The sequence below is a fragment of the Stegodyphus dumicola genome, chromosome X2 (genome assembly GCF_044657685.1).
Source record: "Stegodyphus dumicola isolate Sdum_Otavi_A_Nest chromosome X2, ASM4465768v1".
NCBI lineage: Eukaryota > Metazoa > Arthropoda > Arachnida > Araneae > Eresidae > Stegodyphus > Stegodyphus dumicola.
In genome coordinates, this window is record NC_140781.1 from 189,189,432 (window position 1) to 189,212,625 (window position 23,194).

General features: G+C 32.3%; 1 protein-coding gene across 3 annotated transcripts in view; it reads right to left on the reverse strand.

Annotated features, from left to right (window-relative positions):
* The window catches only part of HtrA2 (HTRA2-related serine protease), a 71,051-nt gene extending 52,472 nt beyond the window's left edge, over positions 1-18,579 (reverse strand). For all 3 annotated transcript variants that reach the window (XR_004757749.2, XR_004757748.2, XM_035356395.2), the window contains exons 1-2: positions 18,067-18,579; positions 10,288-10,489 (exon numbers count right to left, since the gene is read on the reverse strand). Coding sequence is in view for 1 of the 3 variants with exons in the window: in XM_035356395.2 (XP_035212286.2) it covers positions 10,288-10,489; positions 18,067-18,440 (576 nt within the window). In the remaining 2 variants the exon portion in view is untranslated. The remainder of the gene's footprint in view (positions 1-10,287; positions 10,490-18,066) is intronic.
* Positions 18,580-23,194: the final 4,615 nt, after the last annotated feature.

Genomic DNA, 23,194 nt, shown 5'->3' on the forward strand with positions numbered 1-23,194 from the left:
TCGTTTTATGTGATAATACTTTCTCTTTAATTCTATAAACAGACATAATTTCTTGTTCAGTTACAAAGTTCCGCTGTTCAAGTCCCGTAATTGCTGTGCCGAGAATACCGACTAACTTGTCAATCGAAATTTTTTTTGTTTTCACTAACCTCTCTGTCACCTTCTTCATGTCTTTATCAATTTTTTGCACCAATTCCACTTTTTGTTTGATGGACATCGAAACATACTTTCGTTTTGTAGATCCTTTGGGAGCTCCAGCATCGGAAATTCTATTTGACATAATTGAAAGTTCAAGTTTACTTTTATAAAATTGCTCTTACAGTCTGCAAAAAAATAATAAGCTGGATCCAATTCGAAGATCATCGCAATCATCAACATTAACTGAAATATATAATTAGATAATTTTAGCTTATACCGTCTGTTATACATTAAACGCGCACGCGAAAACGTATTCTGCGTTTGCGCACACGCATATGCGCAGTCGTAAAGGTCTTACGCGAACGCGTAAACGCCTATGCGCAGAAAGTGTTTAGCTTTGAGGTCCGGATTATAGATCATTCCGGATTAAGGGTGTCCGAATTAACGACTTTTGACTGTAGTTCATTTAATTTTGTTTATTATTTTGTGGTATGCTGATATGATTTAATATCTAATTTACAGTAGGGGTGATAAGTCAAGAATGTATAATGTTTATTGTGATTAATTTAAATCTGAATTTCTAAAACAAATACAACTTTATATACTACTCAATTTGCTCTCATACCAAATAATCTTTTGGTTTTTCTCACACCCTTTATTCACTATTGATAAAAATTACTGTATTGTGAAATTTCTTCCCTCTTTGTATATTTAAAAATGCTTGGTGATATCTAGGTTCTTATTATTTCATGTCCTATAAACATCGTAAAATTCGATACAGAAAAATATTTTTAGAATGTGTCCTTTTTTTTTAAAACTACCAAGTCGCAGAAATCTCTTTTTTTTTGTGTGTGTGTATATTTCCATAGGCAAATCTATATTAACAAAAGCTCCTACTGAAATATAGAAAATGCAGTGATTACTCAGAAAATCTGTATATTAAAATGCTGACGTGTGATAGTTAATAAAATTTCAGCTCATTAACTCCCAAAAGAAAAAATAATTCAGAAATTAACATGAAACTTGTTTTATGCATTATTATATAGCGAAATAAATATATTTAATTTCATTGTGTTACATAAAAATAAAGATGTAATTTCTGAAGTCTTTCAGAAAAGCAACATTAGCACAAGTAATTTTTATTCATGATAAATCTGTGGAGCATTTTACAATCTATTACATTTTATACAACACTGTATGTGTTGCAATATACATCATTTTCTTTTATTGTTAGGACTTTTCTGAATAATATGCCCTAATTAATCAGTTTTACTAGTCTTCAGAGTTTGTAATTATATAGTAGGAAATCATACAATCTATTAAAAAAAATCACTTAGATTCTTAGTTTATTTTAATAATTGCAGATGAATGAAAACAAACTTCGCAGTGGAAATCATTTTAATTAAATGTGATAATTTTATTTAGCCTTTACACACATCAACTGAACATAAAAAAAAAGTATATTAAAAAAAAAAAAAAAAAAAACTGTTGTCACACAAAAAAAAAAAATCTACTTTATAAAAAACATCTTAAATTACATTGTATTCATTGAATTCATTCATGTTCTGAACATCCTCCTCAAACCTTGCAATTGCAACAACTTAGTCTCTCACATCAGATTCAGCCGATTAGGAACTTTTACTTGTTTTCTGACTCTGGTAGTTATAGGTCTGCCTAGCATAAGGCACTCATTAAGAGGCTCAACTACCCTTGATGTATCTATCTGATGATCCAGATCTGTTTCTAGTAGGAAGAATCTTTGAGAATCTGCATCTTCATCTGGATTTGACGACACTTGAGCTTGGAAAATGCTCAGATAGACCTGAGGAACGAGTCTATCAGCAGTATCCAGATCCTATACATCATTGTAAAGGATTCCTTGTATAAAATATGCAGGTGTTAATGGCTTTGTCGTCACCTCTTCTATATAAGTTAGTGGTCGTGAATTCATTGTTGCTTCACAGTCACACAATACGGTTGCCAGTTCACTCTAACTTACCATTTTAGGACACAAAATTCATCTTAATTTTTTTTTCTTTTTTATTATATAGCATTGTTCTTGTGTGATACTTGAGCTGTTTTATATGTTTGGACTGATCTTTCCAATAAAGCCATATGTAACAACAACGGTTCTCTTAACATCTGTACCAAACTCTCCCAAAATTTTCCCCAGCAGGCGGCAGTCAGAGGATTAAACTTCCAGTTAATCTTCTCAATTGTTGAAAACTCCATTATTTTCTCCCAATCAAGTTTGTTAAATGCATTATTCATCCCTACAAAGTTTGTACCACAGTCCATATATATACAATGCTTACTCTACCCCTTTTTTGCTATGAATCTTCCAAGTATCATTATAAAGGAATCAGCTAATGAAGATTTTGTCAACTTGAAGTGCACAGCAAGATAAATGACACAAGTAAAAATCACAATCTATGCCTTTTCACCAGATAACACATACAGTGAGCCAGCCAAATCGATACCAGTGACCTTAAAATATCCAACATATTTTATACGGTTCTTGGATAGAGGTGCGAATGGTGGCCGAATAGATTTCCCTTTGAAGCTTTTGCAAATAACACACTTTGAACAAATTTTCTTTACACGACATCTCACACTGACAGTCCAATATCTTCACGCAAACTGGAGATCAAGGTTTCTGTACCTGTATGTTGCAGTCTCTGATGTTTCTCTTCTATTAGGCAATTAACAAGTGTATGGCTTCCTGGCAATAGGATAGGGACTTAAAAACCTCATCTTCTTCACTGAAAACTGGTTTAGTCCTTACATGAAAAAAGTCCATAGTCATCCTTAAATACATGCATCCCTTTTAAAGTTTTACTACCATTTTTATGAAAGCTTTCAACTTGGATTAAATATAATAACCTTTTTTCTGCAAAACTCACTTCTTCTGAGGTTAACTCCTTGCATTTTGCATTTTTAGAAAGATGACTGTTATTAAAATATCTAAAGATACATGCTAATACTCTAACATCCTTATAATAGCTAGAAAATCGAGTAAATGTATCCATAAAGTTTAGGGTCATACAGGAAATGCTAGAAACCATCTTTTCCTTTTTTTCTGAATTAACTGTCCTTTCATCTATTTCTGATTCATGCACAGGCCATTTACCTGGTTCTTGTTTAAACTAATCAGGCCCCTCCCACCATTTACTTTGTAGCAATATTTTGGCATTGCACCCAGGAGAGGAAAGATCAGCTGAATTGATTGAACATGGCACATATTGCCAGTCTTTTGGATCTGTGCATCTCCTTATTTCAGCAACATGATTTGTCACAGAGAGCTCCATACTTGATGATTAGTCTACATGTCAGCCTTTAGAAATTCCGCTTCCAAAGCATTAGTGGTAATTGTAAACAACTTAGAGGGTTAGGCTTCCATAATAAAACTTCCATCATTTTTAAATAAATATGTTGAAGGATATAATAAAATAAATTATAAAACTCACTTGATAAATTCCAATAGGAAATCGGTCTTTCATTTACAGTCATTTCATTTTCTTCAAACAGCCATTCAGTACTGTTGTGGATATCACTTATTATTTAAAAATCACATAGATTCTTATTTTAAAAACTGTGGACCAATGGAAACAAACTTCCCAACAAAAACCTTTTTAATTAACAATGATAATTTTATTTGGCATTTACACATATCAACCGAACATTATTAAAAAAAAGTATATTTAAACAAACAAACAAAACAAAAAAAAAAACCTGTTGCCACAAAAAAATCTACATTACAAAAAACATATTAAATTACATTGTATTCATTGAGTTCATTCACATTCCTGAACACAGTCTATTTAATCTCAATTTTAATTTTGTTTGCTTATGATTGCTCTAAATCAGGGATTCTCAACCGGTGATACACAAAAGAAAAATAGGTGGTACGCAAAAAAAAAAAAAAAAAAAAAAATTTAACTACTGAATTCAAAAATTAAATATCCCAACATCCTGTTTTAAGTTTTTTCTTTAGCACTCTTAATTTATGCGTTATGAGCTTTGTTCAGAGTTAATAGCTGTTCACAGACTTTAGCAAAATAATCCGTTTTTATTTTCACAAATATTCTTTTAGCCATTAACATAACAAAATTTTGTCATAAATTATGTTTTTAAAAGGAGTGATAGATTGGATGTTATATTTAATAGGAAATCAAAATAAGTTCCTATAAAAAGGTAATACTACCTCATTAATTCTTTTAGAGTTGATTGATTTATTAACATGTCTACACTTTATGTCGCCACCATTTCTGGACTCATATTGCTCTTTTCAATTAGAATCTTTTTTTTTTTTTTTTTTAACGTCAATTTGCTGTCTCTAACAGCAGGTATTTTGTCTTTTTGTTGCTTTGTATTAATTACTTTTCTACCCGATTTGAAAATATTGTTATTTGTTTTTGAAGAAATTGCAATATATTGCGCATTTAAACATTTGTGAAAACATAAAAAAAAAACTAGATTTTCAAAATGGGAAAAAAGGCTAAGATTGGCTAAGTGGAAAAGTAATGACTCCCTGGTGATGGATCCAGAACAATTCACTTTCTTTAAGAATATTGAAAAGAAAAGAAAAATTTTTTATAGAAAATATAATGACAGTTATTTATCATTTTGGCTTACTTAGCATGGAGATGAAATGGACCCTCAACCTTAATGTGTTGTTTTCGGTGAACTATTATCCAATCAAAGTATGAAACCATCATTTCTTAAAAGACATCTTGAATCTAAGCATGCCAATTTAAATGATAAACCTCAAGAATATTTTGAGAGGAAATTATCGGAATTCAAAAGTAGTAAACAAGTAATGAAAGATTTTGTTACTTCAAGTGAAAAGCCCTCGAAGCTAGTTACCTAGTAAGCTTAAGAATTGCCAAGACTGGACAGGCTCATACTCTTGAAGAAAACCTATTATATTACCAGTAGCTAAAGATATCATTTTAACATTATTCAACGAAAAAGTGGCTAATGAACTTAATAATATTCCATTATCAAATGATACAGTACAAGTCTATGAATTCATTAAATAGCAAATTCATAAAAGAGACACATATTCCAAAAATAAAACACACAGTATTTCGCAGTGCAGTTGGATGAAAGTACTGATACAGCAAACTTTGTTCAATTATTAGTTTAAATACGTTTCGAAAAAGATAAACAACTTGCCGAAGAGTACTTATTTTGAGAATCTCTTCATGAGAGGGCAACTGCAAATGAAATTTTCAAAGTAAATTGACAACTATATGTCCAAGCATGATATTCCTCAGAAAAAGTGGGTTGCCGTATGCAGTGATGAAGCTGAGGCTTTAACAGGAAACATTCCGGTGTTATTTCTCAAATAAAGAAAGTTGCACCTGAGACTGAATTTACTCACTGCTTCATTCATTGTGAAGTTTTAATAGCCAAAACAATCCCCCAAAACCTGAAAATAGTTTTGATTCAAGCTGTGAAAACAGTTAATTTTATTAAAAGCCGAGCTTAAAATTCAAGAATATTTACGATTTTATGCAAACAGATGGGCAGTGAACATGAAATGCTTTTACTATATTCTGAAGTAAGGTGGTTATCCAGAGGCAAAGTTTTAAATCGTCTTTTTGAACTTCGAGTAGAAATTGAAATTTTTCTCTGTGATTCAAAATTTGAACTGTAAGAATGTTTATTTGGTAAATTATGGTTGGCATGTTTATAAATGAATAAAATTTAGGATTACAAGGACAAAGTGTTAATTTGTTTACCATTAGAGATAAAATAAATGCACTAATAAAAAAAAACTCAAGCTAATAATCAAAGAATTGTGCAATAATATTTTAAGCTTTTTACTACTTTTAGAAAGTTTTCTGATCAAAACTAATTTGAAAAATAAAAGAATTAACATCTGACACTAAAAATCTTTGTTTTTCATTGACAAATAATTTCAATATGTGTTTTCCAGAGGGTTATGAAAAAGAAAATTGGATTAGAAATCCAGTTTGTTCAAATGTACCTGAAATTTTATCTCGTGAAGAAAAAGAACAATTGAGAAAAATTTTCTGTGATTGAAGTCTAACTGAAGATTTCAAAGATAACCCATTTGCTAACCTCTGGCTGAAACAAAACAAAACCAAAAAAAAAAAAAGGGGGGGATTTTTCAAATAAAGTTATTAAATTTACATTGCCTTTTTGCACAACCTATTTGTGTGAACAAAGGATTATTTTCTTTCATGCTATATTCGAAAAATAGATACAGAATGTAATTAATTAAAAGTGGATCCTAATTTACGGTTAAAACTAAGTGAAATAAGACCAGACATAAAGAGATTCAAATCTCTTAAGCAGGGCCAAATTTCAGACTAAATTTTAGAATTAAAGTATTATAACTTAAATTTTGATAATTAAAATGTTTAACTAATTTTTAATCTAATATTTTTATGTGTACATATTTAATACAAATAGCCAATAAGTTCTGCAAATGGGATAATATATTTTTTTAATACCTCGTGAGAAACTGAAAAATCATCATTGTAAAATGTAGTGGTGGCACTTCAGTTTTTGTTTAGATGGTACGTGTTAGTCAAATGGTTGAGAACTGCTCTAAATGGTTAGGATTTCAGATGTCATGTAGTAATCCCTAGCCAAAATTTTATAAGTTTTCTTGAGATCCCATGCATTTGCTTTATCTGTCTCAAATATTCTAATAACAAATAGCATCACTGCATTCCTCTAATTTTTATTTTTTTAAGAGCAAGAAATTTTTTTCTGTAGCCCACACTTCTACTGCCTATGTTCTTATAATTTGCAATCATTTTTGATAGTAGAATTGTGGTCAGTTTTCACAATTTTGTATATGGTTATATGATACCTATCCCCCCATACTGCTTGGTAGAGTAATCTAGCTGATCTGCTTTTATAATACCTGTAAGATACATAACAATTTCACTGGCATGTTGGTCTTCAGAGCCACAACAATCTTGTTTTGCAGATCAGATATAGTATTGGGTAGTTATGACAAAAACACTTGGTTCTTCATTTAACATTTTATGGAGACCATCAGACCAGACAAGCTGAGCAAAATGTGTCCAAAAGCATATTTATTAGGAATTAAACTTATTTATCAGTATCCAACAGTTTTACTACTCATGAGCCTGTTTTTCAGATGATTATGAACAGCTTATGTATTATATTATAAAGAAGGTTTTCACATTCATCATGTTATGCTACTGATATTTTTTCCTAAAAATCTGTTACATGCATTAACCCTCTGAGCGGCCAGGGTTTCGCTAAGAAAGCACAAATTTTCTAAAACTACTATAAAAACAAATTATGTTTTTGATTTTAATGTAAAACCTCTCCTGGTATTTCATACCTGGATTTTTTTCTTTTGATATATTGCCTTAATGTCTTTGACATATTTCAATATGCACTTATGTATACGTTCTTACAGATATCACAAAAAATATTCTAAGCCGTATATATACAGCCTTGCCGCTTAGAGGGTTAATCCTTCACACACATTATGTTTGTAAAAGTATTGCACCTAATCTTCGGTAAGAAAATATTATTGAGGAAATCAAATATAAATCCAGTACTTTAATTACACTAAGATTCAATATAAACAAGGAAGACTTTTCTCACATCTTAAGCACATTTCTTACGTGTTGAAACTGTACAAGAATTCTAAATATTATTTGATAAATAAACAAATTTAAAAATTATACATTAACCTTTTCAAAAATACAGTATACTTTCCATTTTGGTTAGAGTAGACAGAAGGGTACCTCTTGCATTATTCCGAAGTTGTTATTTCATTTATGGTAGCCTGAGTAGTTGAATGTTATGGAAACCCTATTAGGATGTAATCAGTTGCATCAGTGTGGTAAATTCGCAAGGGCTTGTGGTGTGTGTGTGTTGGTTAGGAAGTATATTGCTTGTTTTGTGGTTCAGATGGTAAAATGGCCGAATGTGATAAGATTAATTTGAAGTTTCTGTACGATTTGGAAAGAAAGGGGTAAAGAGCATTACTGACTGGTGTGTAAATAAAGGTTTACTTAGTTATTAGTAGTTATTATGTGCCCTGTTTGCAGGAAGGAAATGCGTATGGTTGAAAGTCGTTACTGAGGATATTTTTTTACTCTTATTTTGTGAATTTATGTGGCAACGCCAATATACAGATTCTAGTTCAGATAATTTTAGGAAGTTTTTGGATGCTGTTAAGGAATTTTGTTGGACTGAAGACAGGGAAATTTGTAAATAAGGTGAGTGGATATTTTCTTTGTGCAGTGCAAAGATGAATTTCCTTTTTTATGTCATTTCATTGTTTGATTTAAAATGTAGTTTATTGAGATTTTATATTTTTTGTTGGCTGCTCCTTTAACTTTTGAAGTGAATATAGTTTGATATGTACATGGACAAACTCAAGGGAGTGCGCAAAGCCTAGTATGTGCAGTTCCCTGACTTTTTTTAAGTGAAAATAGGTCGATGTGTACATAGATAAAGTCAACGGAGTGCACAATGCCATTTTTGTGCAATTCTGGGATTTTTTTTAAGTGGTAATAGGTCGATGTGTACATAAATACCGAGTTTGTGCAATTCTTTGTCTTGTTACTTTGGCTTTGTGTAGCGCAAGCCAAAATAACAAGTCAAAGAATTGCACAAACTCGGTATCCTTGTACCACCAAAAATCACCAAGTTTCGCCAAGGGGTACCTGAAAATATACTTTTACCGACATTTTTACTATTCCTTTATTGAATGTGTTAAACACCTTCAAAACCAAACATATGAAAATACAATACATTTTAGAAAAAATTAAAACATCATATTATAATTTATTAGTGTTTAGGAACTTTCTGAAAAAAATATAGGCTCGTGGGCACAAAATATTCACAAAATTTCAGTACTTAATATTAAAAAAAAGAAAAACCAACAAATCTTTTGCACAGAGAAACTTTAGAAAGCCTTTTTCACGTACATTCGTTAATTGGTGATCAGAAAATAAATGCTCTCTGTAATTTTCAGTACTACAAAATGAAACTGAATGTTCTACACAGCAAATCATTTTCGGGTTTTTTTTTTTTTTTTTTTTTTTTTTTTTTTTTGAGTTATAACACCATAAAGAAGATACAGGTGATTCACTAGTACACTTTTGGATGGGCCTTATAATTTTATTACACGTTTTGCATGAGAATCCTCCAAATTTTTCATATTCACTCTGTTGCCTTTTATAAAAATAAAAGTTAGAAAATTATTACAAATTTAAACAAAAAAATAGTATCAGGAAAGATATGAAAAGAGACACATGAGTGGAAAATGGATTTAAAAGAAACCCTTTAATTGTTGGCATAAAAAATTGGTTTCCAAAAACAGTCTCTGGCAATGGCTTATTCTGTTAGGTTGAATTTCTTCAGTTCCTGGCAGGTTTTAGCCACCTGTGCATGACACATATTTCATTATAGTATCCTTTTTCTGGCTATATGAATCTTACAATATTTACATATAATGGCAATACATATAATTTAAGGATGAAGCATCTTGTGAAAATTCCTTTATTCTGTCCATTATTTCCGTTTATGGTGAATCATACTGATGAATATTTGTGATCACTAAATTAAACCATGTATTTTGAAAAGTAAATAAAAGAAATGTGTGCTTATTCTACAGTTTGTAACACTATTGAACTGGCACGGGGCAACTGATTAGGTATGTATAAGAAGGAGACAGATTCTGAACATACAAAAATCCAACAACTCACTGAATGACAAGCATCATAAGAATTAAACTCTAATTATCTTTGAATAACTAATTTTCACCAATTTTAACCCAAATCATGCTGTAATTTCTTATAATCTATTTTTTCTTTCAGATAGATAAAGTGACTTAGAGGTTCATGAAAAATAGAGGCTATGCCTAGGATCCCCAGGCTTTCTTAATAAAGTGGCTTTTTACATATAAATGGATTAAATAAATTTTAAGATTTCATTATTAAATTATTTTGTGAAATTGTACTACTTTCTGAAATTGAAATAAAATAACTATTAAAAACCATTATAAAAAAACTCTATGAATTGTGTTAAGTCAGAGAAGTCAGAGATGATGTTTGAAAACGAAACTGGAAAATCATCGACAATAATAGCAACTTAATGAACAAAAGAATAAATGCTTACCGCTTTGATTCGCACTGTAGCAAGATCCGTTTCTGTATCAATATTCTCTACAACTCCCTCATACTCTTCTCCATTATATAGCTTTACAATGACACGTCCATAATGTGAAACCACATGAGCATTAGTTAAAATTAAACCATCTGATTTTACAATGAATCCTGAACCATTTGACAGTGGGATGCTTTTTCTTGTTACTGGATGTCTATAAAGTATCAAAAAAAAATCTGCATTTTACAGCCACTTAATATACAGATAAATTAAATTTAGAGATTAAAAACAACAACAAAAAAAATTAACTTGCTTAAGATACCTGATTTAAAATCAGATTAAAAAATAATTTTCACATCAATAACCAAAATTATTTCAGACAGAACACTATTTGGATCTGCTTAAGATCAACACAAAGTAACAAAGATATAGGAGTAAAATGAAACTACAGTCAACTTTTGACTAACTAGCAAGATGCTCATCGTTAATCATAAGTTAAAAAAATGCAAGAAAAAGGAATATCATATTTACTCACATATTTCTCTCCCTTGCATATTTTTTTTCCTTAGCTTTTTCAGCATCTGATTTAGAAACTTCTGATTTATGGTAGCAATATAAAATGTATGCAAAAGTAGGAAAATCATTTGTATAAGTAAAAAAAAAAAAAAAAAAAATATTGAAATTTACAAGTCCTTTGAAATATGTATTATAACACCAGCATGTATTTATGTGTGCTTTGCAATGTACTTTGTTTATCATTTAAGCTCTCTTCAGAAATAGCATTCAGCATATATTTTTCTCTCCAGTCTCCAAATGGTAAAATTAGTAGGAAAAGGGGTGAAGTATGTGAGGGAATAATGTAACTTTTAATTAATAAATAAATACTATTAACATTTTATCCGAATTTTCAAGCAGTTTAATTTGGAAAATAAGTCCATTTGGCTATGTAAACTGATATAAGATTCACAGTTGCCTCAAACATGTGCATCCTTTTTCTTTTTTCCTTCCTATTTACGTTCCTTCCTCACATCGTGGCACACATACTGTTTGTTTTTGTCTGTATTACTCTTGTGTTTTGATAGAAGTCAGTGTGAAACTAAAGGTTAATACTGCACACTTGATTTATTTTTAAGACTGAGAAATTTACTTCTAACAGATGATTTTACAATATTTACATAATTCGGATTATGCAATCAAATTATGTCTATCTGGATAAAAATGACTCCCAGAAACTAAGACAGCTTTATTTCACGTTCATGGTTTGAAATAGCAATTTTTCCACCATTCTGTAATAAACAAATTCAACTTTTTTTTTTTTTTTTTTTTTTTTTTAACACAAGGCACAGTTAATCTGAATCTGGATAATCAGGAGTTGAATTCAATGCCAAACAACTGATAACTATGAAAGCAATCTGAAAGGGCGATTTCTTAATACTCCATTGGGTTAGAGCAGATTTAAGTGTGCCTCTTATGTTATCATGAAGTTGTTGTTTCATTTATGGCAACCCAAGTAGTTGAATGTTATGGAAACCATACTATGAGATAATTGGTTGAATGATTGTGGTGAATTTGAATGATGGGAAAAGATTTGTAAGGGCTTGTGTTGCATGTTGGTTAGGAAGTACTTTGCTGTTTTGTGGTTTAGACGGTAAAACAGCTCAATGTGGTAAGATTAATTTAAAGTTTCTATACTGTTTGGAATGAAAGGGGAAAAGAGCATTGACTGGTATGTAAATGAAGGTTTACTTAGTAGCCATTATAAGTTTCCTGTTTATTGGAAGGAAATGCATATGGTCAAACATCGGAGGTTATTTTAGACGCTTATCTTTGTGAATTTATATGGCAATCCCAGTATATAGATTCTAATTCAGATAATTTTAGGAAGTTTTTGGAGGCTGTTAAGAAATTTTGTTTGACTGAAGACAGGGAAGATGTAAATAAGGTAAGTGCGTATTTCCTTTGTGTAGTGCTAAGACGAATTTCCTTTTTTATGTTATTTCATTGTTTGATTTAAAATGTAGTTTATTGAGATTATATATTTTTTGTTTGGCTTTAATGTAGAATTGGCTGCTTCTTTGACTTTTTAAGTGAAAATGGACCGACGTGTATATGAATAAAGGTCAAGGGAGTGTGCAATAAGTTTGTCCAATTCTAGGATGTTTCTTTAAGTGAAAATAGGTCGATGTGTACATGGATACCTAGTTTGTGCAATTCTTTGTCTTATTTTGGATTTGTGGATTAGTAAATGAATCCATTAATTAATTAATTATTAAACATAGTTTTGAGAATATCGACAAGCAAAGCCCTTAATGAAAAAGACATTTTTTACTAAAAATATTAGTATTCTGTATGAATGACAGAGAATAAATGTAATGAATACCATGGCCAACCTATATAAAGAAAAAGAAACAACAACAAAACAAAAACAAAAAAAAAAAAAGAGTATTCTCTACCTTGACACTTAAAAAAGTAATCCTGCTATGCAACACATAGTTAATTTCTGATTGCATGATATTGAACACATAGTTAATTTCTGATTACATGATATTGCAAGCTTTTTCTTCAGATTTTTCCTACAACTGGTTAAGACCATTGAATACTGGTAGTTTGATCTGGTTTCATATCATGGTTAAAGGGCTGCAAAGTTGATTTTTCTAGTTTTCTTCATATGTAATGCAAATACAAGCCAGTTCCCTTAGAAAGTTGTTCAAAAAGGCATCATTCTTCAAGTCGATAGCCGGTATTCTTTGCCATATTCAAATAACCTAAACTTTCCTTCAGATTCTACATTGACATGTTATATGTGTTGTAAGCAGGACAATGATCATTCAGCTTCTATCCGTGTGGCAGGAGTATATTTAAAACATGTCAAAACCATGGGATTCATAACAAAATCGATTATGTTCTAATCTTGAAAGCGTTATAAATTTTCCCGATTTTCTTACGTCATGGGTTTCACTAACAAGATATTCATACTTTTGTTCCAAGTTCACAAGCAGCTGAGCAATACAATTGCTGAATACTGGTAGTTTGAAACAAGTTTGAATTTTCAGTATTCAGTATCTTGGGCCATCACACCGTCATGCCCCCTAAAGTTATTACTGCTTGGCATAATAACAATCTCACTTGATCATGTTACCACTTTGTCAAAACTAATATATCAGCTGCAGTCTCTCCAAAGACTCTCACTATAACAGAGATTTAAAAATATTGGTTGGTCTTTGGATTATGGTAACTTGGCGATTTCTTGGCGAAAATTTGGCGACCAACTCTGCTACAGCAACACTCTATTTTTTTTTTCCCGCCGCCATTTTGTCTTCACAAAGTAAAGAGATGTTTCTTTTCTTTTTTACTAGCCAAATTACACTTATACTAGAAATTTTATCTAACAAAACTGCTTAATCATAACAAATATTCACTGCAAAATTGGGAAAAAGTGCACAATCGCAAACTCCTTGCGCGTTTTTCACAATAACACATACAAATAAACCATGTACACGTCGACTTATTTTTACTTAAAAAAACATCCCAGAATTGCACAAAAATGGCATTCCGCACACTCTTCACTATATCCATGTACACTGCTTTTTTCTCAATTAGAAAAATTTCACGAAAATGCATGACAATTTTCTGAATCTTTAAACCCGGTAAAAAGAACATATATGAAATTACCTTATCGCGAAAAAGTATATACCCTTTCCAAATATGAACATTTCCAAGTATAAAATAAATAAAATATCCAAAAACTTTTACCTCTAAATTATCTATATTATAAACGTCACCAATGAATTCATACCGCAAACATTACAAATACTTAGTGTCAAATATTTAAATTATTTCCATGCACGTTTACTTCAACTAAAACGCATACCAAATTCCCACAAACATAAAATTCACAAAATAACTATCATTTAATTAAAATATCACTAAACCATGTACACGTCGACTTATTTTTACTTAAAAAAACATCCCAGAATAGCACAAAAATGGTATTGTGCACACACTTCACTATATCCATGTACACTGCTTTTTTCTCATAAATTAGAAAAATTTCACAAAAATGCATGAAAATACTCAAGGTATACTACTCAAACATATTCCGAAATACTACAAACATATAACTCACAAAATCACGATCATTAAATTAAAATATAATTAAATTCAAAAACACTACTTCAAATATAAATAAGATATAAATAAATATAAATAAAATTCAATATAAATAATATAAATAAAATAATAATATAAATAAAATAATAAATACATAAAATTAATAAAATTAGATTACAATCCTAATTACTTTAAACTAAATCATTGCTAATAACAATTTTCAAATAATACCATTTTAATTTATTTACTCCTTACATTTAGAACAATGCATAAAAATAATATCCTCAAATGATTAAAAATACTAACTTACATAATCTTCTTCATAACCTTCATTACGTCGCTGCAGTACTACTGCTAATTTCTAAATCCTAAATCCAGTAGTCAACTGGAAGTCTATTCACCAAGTAATAAGAAATTAATAAAATTTCACCTATACTCAAACTACTTTCAGCAAACCACGTACCCTTCCTTACACTCCTTTTCACAAAATGTCCATTTTCACCATATTTCTTGCACCGCCATTTAAACTTGTAATATCCTTCCTTTCACACAATCTCAACTTATTATTATTATCAGATAAACACATTAAAAATTTACAATTCACTTTACATAGCGCCATGCAATCCGAAAATTTATCAACACTATTTCACACAACACACAATGAAGCTTTTCCAAATTAACCTCCTTTTCCGATTAAAGAACTGTAATTCATCCATTAATGTCACGTTTCACACAACACAGAATATAGCTAAATACGAAATTTCCAGATTTCCCCCCTTTTCCGATTAAACAACTGTAATTCGTCCATTAATGTCACATGACATATCTCATGATCTCGCATTTCCCTCACACAAAATAATGCATAATCGGAACTGAGTGCTTCTCACATTATTACCAAAGTCCTAGGTAGTAACCTTTATCGCCTCCAAAATGTCGCCAAACTACCAGTTACCATATTCCAAAGATCAGCCAAAATATCTTTCGTAGAATACAAATAGGTTTGTCAACGTCTGGCAACAATTCATGAACTTTTCACGCAAAGCATTTACGAATCATTTCATATACAACATTTTTAGAAGTGTTTCATCTGCCTTTTTCATACATATTGGCTGCACCATTCAGAAGAAAATTATTTTATCATGTTTAATTTCATCAAGCCTGATGCAAAGTCTAAACTACTGGAACTGCTGGTTTTTCCCACATCTGTTATAAGAAGAAATAATTTCAATGATATCATGAAACTGGAATTATCCTAGGGTACATATTAATCTGTCAACAACATTGGTTATTTCATAAATGGAAATGAGAATATTGCTTTTTCCATTCACACTTTGGATATTCTAAATTGCACTAATGTATACAGCATTGAATTATGTACATTTTAAGATAAATTTTCGGATAATCATTTCTTATGTTTCCAAACATCTTTTCAGAGATGGACTTTCTTACAAGATTCAGATAATGAAGATCTATTTAGTGATCATACGTCTGAATCAGAAAAAGAGTGCGACACTTCAAAAGACATTCCTTGTGATCAAAGTGACTATTTTGTACAAAAAGATAAAACAACAAAATGGAAGAAAAAACTCTTTCGAATTCAAAGATGCATGGCTTCCCATAATATCATAAAAAAAATTGCCTGGCAATACACATATATCTAAAGATGTGGCTTCACCTATCGATGCATGGAAGCTAATATTTGATGACACAATGATTTAAATGATTGCGAGATGCTCTAATATTTATATAAAAAATATTTCCAGAAATTTTAAAAGAAACCCAAAAACCTATGGAGAAAGAAGAGTTTCTTGCTTTTTTAGGACTCTTATACATAGCTGGATTGCACAAATCCTCCCATGTAAATGTTAGAGAATTATGGGCGACTGATGGAGCAGGATTGGATATTTTTCATAAAACAAATGAACTATAAGCACTTTCTTTTCATTCTTCGTGCCTTATGATTCGATGATGTCGGAACACGGAATGGCAGAAGAAAGAGTGATAAATTAGTTCCAGAAAATTTTGTCAAGAACTGTCAGAAATTATATTGAATACATGACTTTGGATGAAAAGCAAGAACCTTTTCGAGGATGATGCTCCTTTCAGCAGTATATGCCTAAAAAACCTGCAAGATATGGTATAAAGATATTTACTGTGGTTGATTTTAGAATCTTCTATACTTTCAACATGGAAATTTACTCAGGTCTGCAGCCAGATGGACCATATAAGAAAGTCAACAGTTGTTGTGAAAAAGCAAAGCGCATCCTAGCTCCATTAGACAATTCTGGAAGAAACGCTACCACAGACAGTTGGTATACCAGTTATGAATTGGCCAATTTCTTACAGAAAAATAAAATTTCTATCGTTGGAACAATATGCAAGGATAAGAAGATTATCCCACCTGAATTTGTGTCGAATAAGAATAGAGAACAGCATGCAACCATCTTGGGGTTTCAAAAGGATATAATGATACTTTCTTTAGATGGCTAAAAAGAACAAATGACCTTTTGTCAAATATGCACAATGATGACCATATTGATGAAAGCTCGGGAGATTTGAAGAAATCTGAAGTAATTACGTTATATAACATGACAAAAGGAGCAGTTGATACAGTCGACAGGATGGGTGGCACTTATTCTGCAGCCAGAATATCAAACCGATGGCCTATGGGCATATTTTTTCGCTATTAAATATTGCCGGCATAAATTCAATGATCTGGTTTTTATCTACTAAAACTCCACCAGAGAAGTTCAGGAATAGGAGGCACTTCTGATTTGGCCTTTGCACTTTTAGTTCCTCATTTGAAATCATGACAGAAACAGAAGGAATACAACGGAGATACTCTTGAAAATTCACAAACAAAGTTAAGAAAATTATGTTACCAGAGATGTTACATGTGCTCAAGGGAAAAAGACAGAAAATCAAAAACTATATGAAGTGTAAAAAAAATATATGTCAAGAACACTGTGAAATAGAAGCTTCATGTATAAACTACAAAGTATCTAATTCTTCTTGAGCCTAATTGATTTGAAAATTATATAACTCATTGTCCATGTAACAATTCTGATTAATATGGATTATAATTGCATTCAAAAATAAAAAACACACATTTCTCATAGAAATCAATGATTCCTAGTCATCTGATGAAAACGTTTAAGTACTTTGAATTTATTTGTTATTAATTTTAAAATGAAAATTATTTTTAAGCTATTTTATATAATAAATGTTGTAATTAATACAGAATTCATTATTTTACTGAATTGTAATATGTTTCATTTGTATGTCATTTATTTGCGACGTGCGTTATCGTGTTACATAATACAGTGTGCGTCCTCCCGGGTTAACTATACACCGCTAAATATCATTATTAACTTATTTATTTTACTTCTATATGCTAAATATCTTATAAATTGACTGTACACAGCTAAAATCCTGCCTTCCATATGATAAATATCTTGCAACTTAACTATACACCGCTAAATTCATGGCCGATTAGCCGTTGGCGAATACATACGTACCGGCGCCAACGGATCCTTTGCGGAGGAAAACCCTCATTCAAAATCCCATAAAAGTTCTTTATTAGCAAAACATGATTTATGAATTTGCACCTTCAAAGGATAAGTATTAGTTTAATTTCACATGTTGTATATGTTTGAGCAACAAAAATATTTACATCTTTACCTTGCTGTGATTTCAATATAAACAACAGCGGCTGATGTTTTCTCCGCAACATCAGCTAAAAAATTGTATGCTCCTCTTGGCGTCACTTTTTTAGCGCCTTCAGTACGATCCGAAGGAAATAATTCTGCAGCATGTACTTGAATACTGAACTGCTGAAGGAACTTACTAAAATCAAGTGACATAGTTCGCTCGTGAAGGAATTTATAGTAAATTAAACCTATCCCAACTGCTAGTCCTATTTTAGCTTTATTAGTTCTTTTTGTCTCCTCTTTTTCAAATCTGTTATCATAGGAAGCTAAACGTCTATATTTACTTGAAAGAACACTAAATAGTGCCTTGTGTAGCATCCGTTTCGAATAGCTATGGATATTCATTATGACTCTGACGGAAAACACTCCCAAGGGAGAGTCACACTCTTGAAACAAAAGTTCAGATTCAAATCATATGCGCCAAAAAACTCTCGAACTTCATCAGCAGACACACAAACAAAATACAGATGTTTTATTTTGCACCCAAAAAGTCTTTCTGCCATACGGCGAAGAATCGAGCAGGTTACGTAAAAAGGAAAGCAAAGCTTCTTCGAGTGGTTCAAACACCGGACTATTATAACTGTGTGTGTACGATTTTGAACGAAACAGGGTATGGCATCGAGGCCTTATTTACAAACTAATCACTCTCAATTTTCCAGATCATTTTATTCGCTTAATAGCCTCTTTTCTCAGAACATTCAGAATCAAAATCGGTAAAACAACCACCAGAGTAATCAATGCTGGTGATCCACAGGGGCCACTTTCGCCGTACCTTTTTAATATTTATACACAAGACATCCCTAAAGACCCTTCTGTTCATCTTGCACTCTTTGTCAATGACACCGCCATACTTACTAAGGGCCCTAGTCTGGACACCGTCGAGATAGAAGAACGGGTCGTTTTTTGCGATCTACTCGACATAAGGCTCCTCTAATTGACTCATTCACGCTAAACTGACTTGACAACTGTTTACAACCCGCGGCTACATCTTATAACGACACTGAGCTTGCCACCCCCCTTTTTTTTTCGCCACCGCTAGTGCGGACCTGACTCTCTTTTTTCCGCCTCCCACACTTCCTTCCACCCTACTCTTTCTCCTCCCACCTGATCCTTATCAGAAGGCGAGTAAAAAGATGTTTCTACATCTTGACACTCGAGAATAAAATACGATCTGTCTGTAACTGTGTGTGGAACGAAAGGGCAAAAAAGCATATATTGACTGGTGTGTAAATGAAGGTTTTCTTAGTAGCCATTATTAAGTGACCTGTTTCTAGAAAGCAAAAATGCGTGTGATCGAACGTCGGAGGATACTGGCACTGTGGAGGATATTGGGACTCTTATTTTTCTGAATTTATGTGACGACGCCGATATACAGATTTTAGTTCAGATAATTTTAGTAAGTTTTTGGAGGCTGTTAAGGAATTCTGTTTGAGTGAAGACAGGGAAATTTGTAAATAAGGTGAGTGTATATATTTCCTTTGTGTAGTGCTAAGATGAATTCCTCCCTTTTTTTTTGTAATTCCTTTGTTTTATTTAAAATGTAGTATATTAGGATTATATATATAGATATATATATATATGGCTGCACCTTTGACCTTTTTAAGTGAATATAGGTCGACGTGTACATGGGTAAAGTCAAAGGAGTGCGCAATGTTAAGTTTGTGCAATTCTCTAATTTTTTTTAACTGAGTGTGTGTGATTAGGGCAAAGCCTCGAGGGCTATCTGCCTAAGAGGAGGGATGCCTTCGTGGAGGACTTTCTAAGGGAAACTGGCTCGTATACACGTTACACACGGGGAAAACCACGAAAACACCCATGCAGCCAGCCCGTTCGCGGGATTCGAACCTCGGACCGAACTACCAGTGTTCAGCGACTTTACCGCTCGGCCGCTGGTGGGCTTTTTTTAACTGAAAATACTTCGATGTGTACATGGATACCGAGTTCGTGCAGTTCTTTGACTTGTTACTTTGTGCTTGTAAAAATCGACGCAACACAGAGATCAAAGTGAACAAATTTCACACATTCCGCAGAACTTATCTTGTGCATCGCTGAAGACTGAATCGTGAATTGTGTGAGGAAGGTTACCCGCAGTGGCTAATCGCACCGACGGTGCGAGTAACTAACAGGCTATTCACACAACCTACTTTCGCGCATGCGCACAAGCAGCCCAAGTACAAGGCAGGCGGTAGTGACAACGAAGATTGTTAACCCTAACTCAGCAATAGAAAGGGTTAAGACACAATAACACGCCGAATAAATACTAATTCGGAAGTCAAACAACAAAAATCAGCGTTATATTTACAAAATTTTCACAGGACTAGTTTCGATGGTTTCACCGAACCACCATCCTCAGCTGCAAAACCGTAAATGAACAAGATAGGAAATAATGATTAGATAAGATAAGAAAGCCTGGACAAGAATAAGCAAGTGGCGCCATCTTTTGGCGAAACTAGAACTAAAACATAATTTCTTTAAAAGCCGAAGGCAAATTTGGATTGGAATTAGGATCCTTAACTAGAACAGAAAGATTTTTATGAATGTGAAATGCCTCTAGAAAATCCAGTTCTCCAATGGAAGATGTTTTTTGAATAATTTTGGCAGCAGAAAAATTGAAAGTGTGATTTTCGGACCAACAATGTTGAGCAACAGAAGACTTCTGTGTTTCCTTTTTTCTAACATATGTCTCATGTTCTTTGACGCGAAATTTTAAGGCTCTCTTAGTTTGGCCAATGTAAATTAAACCACACTGACAAGGAATCTTATAAATACCCCAGGAATTCATATCCGGAATGGGGTCCTTGAGTATGGAAGTCGGAATTTTATTGATGGGAGAATAAACAACCCGAAAGTTAAATTTCTGCAAAATATGTGCAACTTTATAGCTAATTGATGGAAAGAAGGGCATGACAGCAGAATTTTTATCATCTCCGAAAACAAGAGTGTGGCTTTTAGTGTGTTGAGATAAGAATTTTTTAACTGATGGATTAATAATGTTGGGTGAAAAGCCCCTGTCAGTAGCTGTTGCTTTTAAATAATTTAGTTCTTCATCAAGGGCTAGTTTGGAGGAGCAAACTTGAAGAGCACGTAAAACATAGAAATAAAATGAAGCTAACTTTTGTTTAGTCGGATGACATGACTTAAAGTGTGGTGGAAGGCAAACCGATGAAGGTTTACAGTAATTCTGGTCACACGTAACACATCCAACTTCAGTACTACCAGAATGTCGAGAAACGGAAGAGAATTGCAAGTCTCAAGTTCAAAAGTGAACTGAATAGCAGGATCAATAGAATTCATTGTTGAAAGAACTTAATTTAAATCATCTTTATTACCTTCAAACAGGGTAAAAGTGGCCGTGGTGTGGTCGCCATTTTGTAATTGCATGAGTTTCGGTGAGTACTTTTTTTGCAATTTTCAAGTTATGTTTATGTTTTGTATATTTGTATATTGTGCTTTGCTTGTCTGATTTCATGCATTTTGCTTACAAACGTTTTGTTTTCTATTCATTTCAGTGAGGGATTTTTCTGCTGTTTTGTGTGTACTTTATTATTGCTCAGTTAATTTAGTTTGATTTTCTGCATTGTTTATCATGCCTTCATCCGTTAATCGTTTACTAAATTACGCTTGAAACGGCAAAAATTCCTGAATCATTTTGACTTTTTACTTAAATGTAAATGTAAAAAATTTATCAGCAATTTTAATCAAATCAAATCTAATCAAAAACCTTCGAGTCGCGTTTCAAGAATTCTGTTAAATTGCAAGCTTGCCTTACTTCGTTCCGTGATAAGAGATACACGTCAACAATTGTCCAAAATTGAACATGAACTCTATAAGCTTAATCTGGAACTCGATAAATCATATTCAAAATTCACTGCCCTTGAACAAAAGTCTTGTTCTAGAACGGGGAATGCAGTTAACCGTCATAAAAACACCCTTGCAGTTAAATTCGAAAAACTTCTTTTACAGTCTTCCAGTTAAAGTAGTTCAAAAAATCTTCCCATTGTAAACATCAAGCCAATAGTTAATATTTCTAATGTTAGTCTTTCAGAAGAACAAGAGAGAATTCTAAAATATAATTTTAACTTCTCACAAACCTGTAAACCCTCGATTCCAAAGATTTTGGCTCCTATCGAAAAAGCTTTCAAGTTCAGTAAAGTTTCAGATTCACAGAAAGAAATGATTAGGCATCTTATCGCTCATAATGTGAAATTCAATAATAAACCTTTGAAACCAAATCTAACTGCCAGAGAAAGAGCTACAATGCGCGAAATTCATTCTAACCCGGATATTATCATTTCAAAGGCCGACAAAGGAGGCCTGATAGTCGTCATGGGTAAGAACACTTACATCGATGGTGTCACTAAACTCTTAAACGAAGGACCATATCATCTGATCCCTAAGGATCCTTCACCTTCGGACTTGTCCAAAATAAAAACTGCGATCAAATCTTCGCAAATCATTTCAAGCAACTTTAAACATTCGCTTATCCCATCTGTTGCGAATTGTGCCAGATTATATGCTCTTCCCAAAATTCATAAAAGTGGTATTCCTTTCCGCCCTATTGTATCAAATTTAGGTACTGCCTCGTATCCATTAGCTAAATATTTAGTTTCTAGATTTTCCACTCTATTAGACAATAACATTTACACCATAAAAAATTCAATAGAGTTTGTAAAAAAGGTTAAAAACATTTCTCCTAGTAATTTACTCATGGTTTCTTTTGATGTAAAACCATTATTCACCAATGTCCCAGTGGAGGGTGCATTAAGATGTCTAGAAACCAGACTTCGCGAATTTCATTTCTCTTGCATCGAAATTGATGAGCTAATTTCTTTCACTCAACTCTGTTTGAAAAAAACACATTCTGTTTTCCAAAATAAATATTACAAGCAAACTGAGTGATTAGCCACGGGAAGCCCCTCAGTCCCATCCTGGCTGATATCTACATGCATTATTATGAATCAAAATTGTTTGAAACTTTAAACGTCCCGGCATCCTTCCGCTAAGTAGACGATACTTTTACCCTGTTTGAAGGTAATAAATATGATTTAAATAAAGTTCTTTCAACAATGAATTCTATTGATCCTGCTATTCAGTTCACT